Source organism: Hevea brasiliensis, chromosome 8 (assembly GCF_030052815.1).
Source record: "Hevea brasiliensis isolate MT/VB/25A 57/8 chromosome 8, ASM3005281v1, whole genome shotgun sequence".
Lineage (NCBI taxonomy): Eukaryota > Viridiplantae > Streptophyta > Magnoliopsida > Malpighiales > Euphorbiaceae > Hevea > Hevea brasiliensis.
In genome coordinates, this window is record NC_079500.1 from 96,665,128 (window position 1) to 96,675,756 (window position 10,629).

General features: G+C 31.2%; 1 protein-coding gene and 1 pseudogene across 3 annotated transcripts; both read left to right on the forward strand.

Annotated features, from left to right (window-relative positions):
• The first annotated feature begins 3,740 nt into the window (after positions 1-3,740).
• On the forward strand, positions 3,741-6,930 carry LOC110644133 (receptor-like cytoplasmic kinase 176). 3 transcript variants are annotated; one of them, XM_021796765.2, is made up of 7 exons: positions 3,743-4,170; positions 4,286-4,335; positions 4,918-5,243; positions 5,496-5,631; positions 5,767-5,909; positions 6,011-6,134; positions 6,317-6,930. In XM_021796765.2, the coding sequence occupies exons 3-7, from the start codon at positions 5,184-5,186 to the stop codon at positions 6,781-6,783; spliced, it is 930 nt and encodes a 309-aa protein (XP_021652457.2). In that variant the 5' UTR covers positions 3,743-4,170; positions 4,286-4,335; positions 4,918-5,183; the 3' UTR covers positions 6,784-6,930. The 3 variants fall into 3 exon arrangements, with proteins under 3 accessions (XP_021652456.2, XP_021652457.2, XP_021652458.2); XM_021796766.2 differs by having other exon boundaries at positions 4,045-4,170; positions 4,296-4,335; XM_021796764.2 differs by lacking the exon at positions 4,286-4,335 and having other exon boundaries at positions 3,741-4,170.
• A 1,062-nt stretch (positions 6,931-7,992) lies between these two features.
• On the forward strand, positions 7,993-9,933 carry LOC131182170 (uncharacterized; annotated as a pseudogene).
• Positions 9,934-10,629: the final 696 nt, after the last annotated feature.

Consider the following 10,629-nt stretch of genomic DNA (forward strand, 5'->3'; position numbering starts at 1 on the left):
TTATTATGATTTAATTATTAATAGTTATTCGATTAATCGATCTAATTTATTATAGTTACTTGATTTATGATCTATTTGATTATGATCTACTTTATTAATTGATAAATTACTCGATAATACTTAATTATAATATAACTGATCATAATAAATTCATTTATGATCTAATTGATTACAATTTAATTAATTAATTGATAAAAAATTCGATGGTACATGATTATGATCTGATTGATCATAGTTACTTAATTTTGATTTAATTTATCATAGTTACTTAATTTGTGATTTAATTGATTAGGCAATCCAATTTTCACAAGAGGGGAAAAACGAAAAATATTATGTTGTCTTCAAAACTGAATCAAATATATCAAAAAATTCATAAATAAAATTTAAACCGGACTGAATTTTTACAAAAACTCAATCGAATTTCTGAATTAATTTGATTCAGTAGGTTATTTCGATTTGAATTGAATAATGCTCACCCTTATCTAATTGATTAATTGATTATAATGCAATTAATTATAATTATTTGATTTATTAGGTAATTGATTATGATATACTTTATTAATTGATAAATACTCAATAATACTTGATTATGACATAATTGATTATAGTTATTTGATGTATGATCTAATTAATTATAATATACTTGATTAATTGATAAAATAATAGATAATACTTGATTATAATGTAATTAATTATAATTAATTGATTTATGATCTACTTGATTAATTGATAAAATATCCAATTATACTTGATTATGATTTAATTGATTATAGTACTTAATTTATGATATACTTGATTAACTAATAAAATACTTAATAGTACTTAATTATGATCTAATTGATTATAGTTATTTGTTTAACATCTAATTGATTAATTGACCTAATTTTTAATAGTTATTTGATTAATTTATCCAATTGATTATGTTATAATTGAGTACAGGTACTTCATTTACTATGAATAGTTACTTAATTAATTGATCTAATTGTTAATAGTTACTTGATTAATTAATCTAATTGATCATAATTACTTAATTTATAATTTAATTAATTCATTGGTTATTCACCTGATTCAGATAGGTCAACTTCAGTTTACTAAATAAAAAGATTAAAGCTTGAACTAAACTAACTATTAGCCTAGTTCTCAATTAAATTAGTTTGACTAGTCTGATTTGATTAAATTCTAACATACTATATAAATTAATTGTGATTTATTAAATTTTTGATGTAGTTAGACATGATTAGTTAATTTTTGATGAGTTATAATTAGTTACGATATTAATGGGAGCTATTAATTGGTTGACATAATTGGTTAAGAGATTGATGATAGCTGATTGATCATAGAATAAGAGAATTATAATGAGTAGCATTTTAAAGAAAAATAATTTTAATAAAAAACTAAATTAATTTAGAATTTAAATAATTTAAAAATAAAATAAACATCTCATTTTATTTTTACATTTTTTGTAAAATTTTTTCCTTAAACCAAACATTTTCCTTATATCTTTAATGTATAGACAGATTAGATGAAGGGTTGTAATTGGTCTACGAATTTCTAGAAAAAGCAGAATGGCTCAAAAAGCCAAGTTGATAAAAAGCAAGAACCTTTAATAGTCAACATCATACACCGCACATAACATAATAATACATAGAGAGAGAGAGAGAGAGAGATTGATAAGAGTCAAAGAATGGCAGAGAGATTGATAAGAGTCAAACAATGGCGGATGCTGGGGATGGGTACGTGAATGAGTAAATAAGAAACCTGTGTTTTTTCCTTGTTTTGCACAAAGTCAAATCCAAATAAGTTTGGCTTCACGAGAGAGACTTTCTTTTCTCTTTATCTCCACGTTCGTCGAACGCCATCCATAATTCTCATGATCCATTGAACATAATTATTATACACCATATTACGAAATCATTCATTTATAATATTAAATTTTACTTAATTGTGATTAATCACTGTTGATCCTGAGCATTACGTCTAAATTTTTTAATTTATGATGCTTAGACTATATATTATGAGTAATTAAAATTATACCTCTATTAAGAATTTAAACTTTTAATACGTTAATAAGTGCTCGATCGTGTAAGTGATATCAAAATTAAAAGTCATAGATTTAAATCTTTAGTTGGTGTTGATAAATTATTAACACTGTATCTAAATAGCTTAGTGAATCAATATTTTATCAACACTTTTTCGTCCAATAACACAGATTGCTATATTAAAAGAGATTAAAATTACGCATCAATTTAAGTTTTTGATACGATAATAAGTATTCGATTCAGTCATCTTTACAATAATAAAGAGGAAAAATTATTCATCACTATATGGTGTATTCAACGTATTATCATATTTTTAAATTTATATATATATTTTGTATTTAATTATAATTAAAATTTAAATTAAAAATTAATTTATAAAATTAAAATTTATAAATTTATTAAATAATAATGAAATTTAATTTTTATTTATTAAACAAGATTGAAATATATAAAACTAGGCATGGGAATATATTAAATAAAAAGAAAAGGTGCAAGCAGGAATTGGCAGTTGTTAAATTTTGATTAATGTGGTAAAGTAGGGCCCTGCATCTGAACACAGTAGTAGACTTCACAAGCTGCCACCGTCACTTTCCCCATGCCGGCATTAATAAATAGAAGAAGTTGGGCAGGTATTGCAACTTCATCCTCCAATTCTTATGAGAATTGCCTAATGTTGACAATATATATATATATATATATATATATACAAAAGAAAATTTTAAATGTAATATTTTTTAAAATTTGATATGAGATAAATATTATATATAATTACTTTTATTTAATTTTAATTAAAATTCAAATATAAGATCTCAAAATTTTAAAACAATTTGAATGTATGAATTACATAAGCATATTTATCGAATCATATAAATTTTTATTATTCATTTTTCTTATTTTTTTAATGTGTAGCCATATGAATTTGTGGATTTTTTTGTGGACATTATGGTTATTAATAAGAATATTTTTTTTAATTTAAAATGGGGATTGGAAATTTTGACTCTAGATTGTTGGGAAGATACCATAGCCATTGGGTTATGCAATAATATTCATTTCTGGATATAATATATTTATATATACATAAGAGAGAAGTTGAATATTTAGGTAAATATTAACAGATTTTAAATTAATAGTAATTTGTGTTCACATAAAAATATAATAAAAAATGATTGTTAAATATAATAAATAATACAAAAAGCCGATTAGAGATAAATATAATGTAGTTGGTTTTCTTTTTTAAGATATATTGAGTCAGAAGTTTTAAATTTAAATCTTCTTATCTACCTGTTCTGATAATTAATAAAAAATAAAAAAAAATATATAAACAATGAACATTAGATATTATGAGATACACATCTTCTAAAAAGAAAAAGTAAAGTGACAACGTATTGAATAATAATAATATATTAAAATAATATAAATAATAAGCATTAAATTATAATAATAAAAAACTGAGTATTTCGCATACTATAGTCGATTTATTAGATCTCTTTTGAATTCAAAAGAAATAAAGAGATTATTTAACCATTAACATCTTATATTATACTCAAAGAATACAATAAATATAAATACAATCATCAACATTTTATATGCATGAGAATGTGAACATAAGATTAGTTTTCATATGAAAGACTTTTCCCTTTATAATTTTCTACTTTCTTTATAAATAAAAGCATAATCGAAGGCGTAGTCAACCATTTCTACCTTGTCCTTGGCGAAGCTGTAGGAAATAGAACTTTCCAAGAAACCAAATAAGCACAAAACAGCAAAAACCAGCCACCTGCCTCTGCCTGTATGCTCGTTCCTTGCTCTTAATAGTCTCTCTCTCTCTCTCTCTTCAATTTTTTTATTCAGTCAAAAGTGTGCAATTGGCCGTCATCATCGTGGGTGACAGCTAACTCTACCTATAAGGCCAGGTTTGGCACACGAGTTTTCTTTCTTTGTTCACGGGCTCAAGCTTCTTTAGTTTGTTTTTGCCGGGTGTTAGAGCTTGGGTTTCTATTACTTTCTATATTCTTTGGCAGCTGAGGGTTGGTGAGAAAGAGTGAGCAACTCTAAGCTTGAGCTTTGAGGTTTTTGTTCATGGGTTCCTGCTTTAGTGTAAGAATCAAAGCTGAGATTCCTTTTCACCATGGTATGTTTTTGCATTTTTCTCATTTCTTAATGCTAATTTGAGCTTTTTAATTACCAAAGGAATTTTCTTTTTCTTTCTTTTTTTGGGATCTTTCCTTTAATGTGAAGTTGTTTAGTTTTGATTAGTGAAACAGGAAAGACTGCAGCTTTACCTAGCTTTTCCTGAGTAAGTATAGTCTTGTTGGATTCTTTTTTGCTTACATTGTCGGTGTTAGATTCTGTTTGGTTCTTGAGAAAAGGTAAAGGAATAAGGGAAAGTAAGAATTTTGATTCTTTAAACTTTAGACTTCAGGTTCTAAGATCCAATTAATCTTTTCTGTTTTATCTTATTGATTTCCCTGCAGAATTTTATTAAGTTACCATTTTCTTCTCGTTAGAACTCTTATATCACCATCAAAGAATTCTACTCGGTCCTTTGATTTTCTTTTCTTAAAGTAGAAACAATCAAAAATAGATAGAAGAACACAAACCTCTAGTCGATTGAGTCTAACTAGCTTCAACCATTTGGCAATTGGCATGGCTGACCAGAGGCTTTGTTTGTGCAAAAAGATATGATATTGCTGTTCAAAATTTTGCTTCCTGTTATTTATTTTCCCTTAAATTGATTGGCAACTTTGGCAAGATTTGGGTGTATTGTTCTTGGCATCTAATGGCTGGATGTTCAGTCAGAGTGCTCGTTTCTGATTTGGCGTTATAGATGTTTTGGTGGATTTATAAGATTTATGATATTTAATTGTCAATTGTGTAGGGGCAGACCCAAAATATAGCAGCAAAGGTGGATATGATCCAAGTGGATCTAGCAGCAAGGTCTCGTCTGTCACGGTGCCTTCAACTCCTCGGACAGAGGGTGAGATCTTACAGTCTTCCAATTTGAAGAACTTTAGCTTTGGTGAACTGAGGGCAGCCACTAGGAACTTCCGTCCGGATAGTGTGTTGGGTGAAGGAGGATTTGGCTGTGTCTACAAAGGATGGATTGATGAACATTCACTGACACCTACCAGGCCTGGAACTGGCATGGTTATTGCTGTGAAGAGGCTTAACCAAGAGAGTTTCCAGGGTCACCAGGAATGGTTGGTAAGTATTGCTTCTGTGATTTGGCTTATTGCCTCTTCTTAAAGCTGTCATTGGGCTTTCTCAATGACATTCAAATATGCCATAAAGCAACATGTAATGTAATGCTTCAAAATGCTTTTAAAACTTTTAACTCACTTAGAATAGACAGACTAACATCTTTAAGGATCTTGCTCTTGGTAACTCATGTAAGTAGATGGTTAACAATTAAAGACAGCGTCACTGATAAATTTTGTGGTGCATCTTGGAATCTAGACCGAAATCAACTTTCTCGGCCAGCTTTATCATCCAAATCTTGTGAAATTGATTGGATACTGTTTAGAGGATGACCATCGGCTTCTGGTATATGAGTTCATGCCAAAGGGCAGCTTGGAGAATCACTTATTTAGAAGTGAGTAATTCATATCCTCCTTTATGTAGCCATTTCAACTTTTTAGGCATGTGTAACATTTTCTATGACTTCAGATATCAATTTTTTTAATTAAAAAAAAAAACCTTGTTTGAAGTAATAATATTGGTGTAACAGGGGCTTCTTATGTTCAACCACTTTCTTGGAATCTTCGAATTAAGATTGCTCTTGATGCTGCTAAGGGTCTGGCATTTCTTCACAGTGATAAGGCCAAAGTGATATATCGAGACCTTAAGGCTTCCAACATCCTGCTTGATTCAGTATGTGAAAATGTTTTAAATTTGGTTTGTACAGGAGTCACAATAGTTGCATCTCCCTAACACATGCCCTTTCTTTTCTTGTTTAAATTGTAATATTACAGAACTATAATGCCAAACTCTCTGACTTTGGGTTGGCCAAGGATGGGCCAACAGGGAGTAAAAGCCATGTTTCAACCCGAGTAATGGGTACCTATGGGTATGCAGCACCCGAGTATATGGCCACAGGTATCTTTCCTTCCATTCTTTACTTTGTTCAAGTTCATAAAAAAATTCATTCTCCACTATGTGCATTAACTATCAGCATTCTAATCAATCAATTGCTTGTGCATTGGTTAAAATGGTTGTCCATTTGATATGAATTATGGTTTTTACCTACTTGTATCTCACTTTGTTTCTTTCTTATGAAGGTCATCTAACTAAGAAGAGTGACATATACAGTTTCGGGGTTGTACTTCTTGAAATTTTATCCGGCAGGCGAGCTATAGACAAAAGCAAACCATCCAGGGAAGAAAATTTAGTTGACTGGGCAAGGCCTTATCTTGGCAGCAAACGCAAAATTTTCCAAGTTATGGATGCCCGACTTGAAGGCCAGTATTCATTGAAAGATGCACTAAAAGCAGCTACTCTTGCAGTACAATGCCTATCAACAGAGCCAAGGTTTAGACCAAATGTGGAAGAATTGGTAAAAGCATTGGAACAATTGCTCGAGTCCAATGACCCCGAGGGGTCTCGGGGCTCTCAAAGCGAAAACCCCCGAAAAAGGAATCAAAGTTCAAGCACCGGTCCTAAATATCGTAGGAGAAGTACTAATGAAATTTCTGATAGAAAAGCTGTCTCTCATCCAAAACCAACTGCTTCTCCTCTGCATAAATAGAAGAGTAAAATATGCATGCTTTACTACTCGCTTCCATCCAAAGAAAATCATGAATTGCATTGTATGAGTATAAATGGTATGTAACATAACGATATGTTGTTGTACAGTTCTTCATTTCCATGAAATGTAAAATTTATATTTCTTTGAGGTGTTTTCTTTTCGCCTTTCGGTGGTGATAAACATGCAACTTCTGTAAATTGTCAACAGCTTGTTAGGTGCCTTTGCACTGATGAAAATGTTTGCAAGACATTTTCCTTTTACTAAACAAGTTTCATGTCTATTCCTTAGCTGAGAAAATGTTAGAAAAACAAATAATTATCAGTAATTGAAAGGGAATTGATTTGAACTAAGAAGAAAAGAAAAGTTTTTCTCAGTCTTTGGTGTTAATTTTACATGCTTATATTCAATTTCCCCTCCTACAAAAGCTATAGAGGAAAACAACTCTACCATCTAATATACCAGAGAAAGCTCAAAGAAATCCAGGATTTTAGTCAATGTGAGTTTATTTTATTTATTTCAATACTTTCTTTAAGACTTTATCCATTTTTCTTTGATGGGGTTTAAATTAATCTTTCTTTTCTTCCCTTAGAGAAAAATTAAGTGCCTCAGGCATTCAGAAATGATCTACTTGTTTATATCAACTACTTGTTTATTGGCATCTCAATTCAATATTTTTCCCCTTTTTTGAGCAAGATAAAGTTACATATACTTATCTCTGATTTGCTATTATGTTTATCTTATTTACTTCAGCTTGCCACTGATCTTGTAGCTACTGATTAAATTGGAGGACAATATATTGGAACTGTTGGCATACCAGTTGAAGACAAGGGCAGAACTAGAAGTTTATTTTGGGGGCCAAAAATAATTACTGAAACGAAATGAAATCTTGGTAAAAATATAGGGATTAAAATAAAAATATTATATATTAAGAGATTAATATTAAATAATACAAAAATATGAATAAAATTTACATAAAAGTACATGGGTCAAAACAAAAATAAAAATTTGGTGGAGTAAACAATAGCTTTTTAAAAAAAAAAAAAAATACATAAAAATTTATTGGTAAATTTTTTATTTAAAAATTTTTGCGGGGCCAAACAGTAATTTAAAAAAAAAAATAAAACTTAGAGGTAAACTTTTAATTTTAAAAACTATGGAATAAAGATCAGATTTGCTTGTAATTGTTACCTTGATGTTCATTAGACAGAGATGGGTCGATATGCTGGTTCTCTTGAAGTTATCATAATAAGCCATATAACCGCGGGATGCATGCTTCCTAAATTTGCTACATTGCATTGTCAGCAGAGATTGTCTCATTTATTTTTTAGGTTCCTTTTGCTCTTAAAACAATTAGCGAAATGTTCAAACAAATGTCAGTGTGAAGGTTTTGAATGGAAACTCACTCCTATTGAGTTGTTCTTTCAGGATGTGCAAATTGGGCAAAGGATGATTACAGTTTCCACTGTAGGGGTCCCAAACACAATTAAAAAGCTGGCTCCTTATAAACTTCAATTGTCATTGGCCTTCAGGTACTTAAGTTAGGGACACATTATGGTGGGATATGTTTGTCTATCTTATTTCAGCAAATATCTAGACTAGAAGCTTGTTTTTAGCTTACCCTTTTGAAATATTTCATGTTAATTGTTCTCTTGTTACCAAAATATTGTCTCTGGGGATGAAATTTTCTCATATTTTGAGTCAGTTTACATGCTCCAAACCAGAAACTTAGAGAAATAATTCTGCCAAGTGCAAAATCATCCCCCCTGGATGCAATCATGAATGATTGTAGGGACTACTTCCTTGAGACCAGTCGACGAGTGTCCTTTGAGTATGCACTTTTAAGTACTATAGCTTCATTTCAATAAACAATTTCTCCCTCATCTCCCCATGTCCACTTGAAGTTTTACAACAGAAAGCTGACGTGAAGGTATTTTCTTGAAACCAATTTGTCATTTGTTTGGGCAGCTGGGGTCAATGATAGAGCAGAGCATGCAATAGAACTTGCCAAGATACTCCACGAGTGAGGTCGTGGTTCTCTTGTGAATTTGATACCTTTCAATCCAATTGAAGGCTCTGATTATCAGCGACCACAGAAGACGGCGGTATGAACATGTGGCCTTTTCATCACTTTCAGAAGAATAAGTGATGTGAACCCTCAAGTAATTGGTGACTTGAAAATCCACATTCAAGAATTAAATGAACAATATAAAAAGCACCAAATCAAGATGGATGAATTTGATTATTTGAACCATCACAATCAGATTGTTGTGTAATTCAAAGAAAATATCAGAAATGAGATTCTTGACCTAATTCATATGGAGAATGAATAAACTAAGAATATTATGTACGTTAAACCTTGCAAGATAGAAATCTATGCAAGTTAATGAGCTTCACAAGAACAAAGGCAACAGCCAATTTACTCATTAATGGAGCAGAAACAATCTTTCATTAATATTCAAAGTGTGTCCTCCACTCTCTCATTACACTTGTATTTATAGTATCTTGGCTTCAAAGCTAAAGACAAAAATATTCCTACTTTAGTAACAGCTGTAAGGGGCTTTAAGTCCAAACAAAGATTAATCTATCAAAAGACTAAAAGAGAGGTGGTTATAACGATAAGGAATATTCCTTCAAAAAGGTGCCAGCAGAGGCATGTATATGGGTTGGATCTGGTGCATGCATGTCCACAGGTTATTCCATGTAACCTAATGCTCCACATGACACCTGATCACTTCCAAACTTAATTTTCACCAAATTTAATCCTTTATAATTTTCTCCATGCCATTCCAGCTTATAATCCTTGCTCATTAAGATTTCACAAATTAAATTTTGAAGTGATTTAGCTCTAGTTCTAGTAATTGGACCTTGGATGAAATCTTTTGGCGTGGATGTAGCTTGATTCTCATCAATAAGCGATAAGAGCCATTGCATTTGTTATTATATCTAATGAATCCATTTTTTTGCATTTGGCAGGTATAAGCATTTGCACCTGCTTTGGAATTCCATAAAATAACCGTAAGCATACCTCAAACAAGAGGCCTGGATGCAAGTGCAGCTTGCCGTCAACTAAGAAATGAGTTCCTGAAAAGTCCTTTACTTGCCAACTCCAACAGCTTACAGTCACAACCAGACGTTGCAGTTGCATGCTGATGCCACAAGTATTCTGGTTGGCTGCCTATGTACTAGGTTTTTCTATATCCACATTCCACACACAGCCATTCTTCCCCTTCCACAAAAACCTTGATGTTTGGTGATGAGGCCAGTTGGTTCTTCAGCAATTTTAATTAGGGAAAAAAAAAAGCCTCGATACTCTCAATCAAACTCGACATAGTTCCATGCATGATGTGGAAATTAAGTGGTCAAACAGATAGTTACCTTTGCTGATTTCCTGGCGGTGCTGGATTATAACAAGCAAGAGCATGACGGAAGAATGGAGGGCTTAATTTCTCATGGACAGTTCACTTTATTGCAGGGAGAAAGGATAAATGGATCATGATCACGGAAATGGTAGTGTAGCATTACAGTAACCTACTTCCAACTTAACCATTGATTATTTTGAATCTGTAGGCTGAGATTGCTGTTTAAAGGGATTATTTTAAGCATCATTGCAATTAGATAAATGCATTTTTTTTTCCATCCAACAATGTATACTATCCTATAAAATATTCTTTTCCCATCACTTCTTCACCTAGATACCTAACCACTTCTGATGCAAGAGCATTGGAGCATCCATACTTTTCCAGGATCTTCCCGCTCCCATCACTGATTTCTAATTTTCTACGTAGCCAACTTGGCATCAATGCTGGTTGTGCCATAAAAGTAGCATGGCTTGGCATTTCTTTTTTT

What these genes read in the sequence shown, in the direction of transcription:
- LOC110644133 (XM_021796764.2), top strand. Translation starts at nt 4,119, where the DNA reads ATGGGTTCCTGCTTTAGTGTAAGAATCAAAGCTGAGATTCCTTTTCAC. An exon ending in TGAGATTCCTTTTCACCATG is followed by an intron (nt 4,171 to 4,917) that starts GTATGTTTTTGC and finishes TCAATTGTGTAG; the next exon opens with GGGCAGACCCAAAATATAGC. An exon ending in AGGGTCACCAGGAATGGTTG is followed by an intron (nt 5,244 to 5,495) that starts GTAAGTATTGCT and finishes CTTGGAATCTAG; the next exon opens with ACCGAAATCAACTTTCTCGG.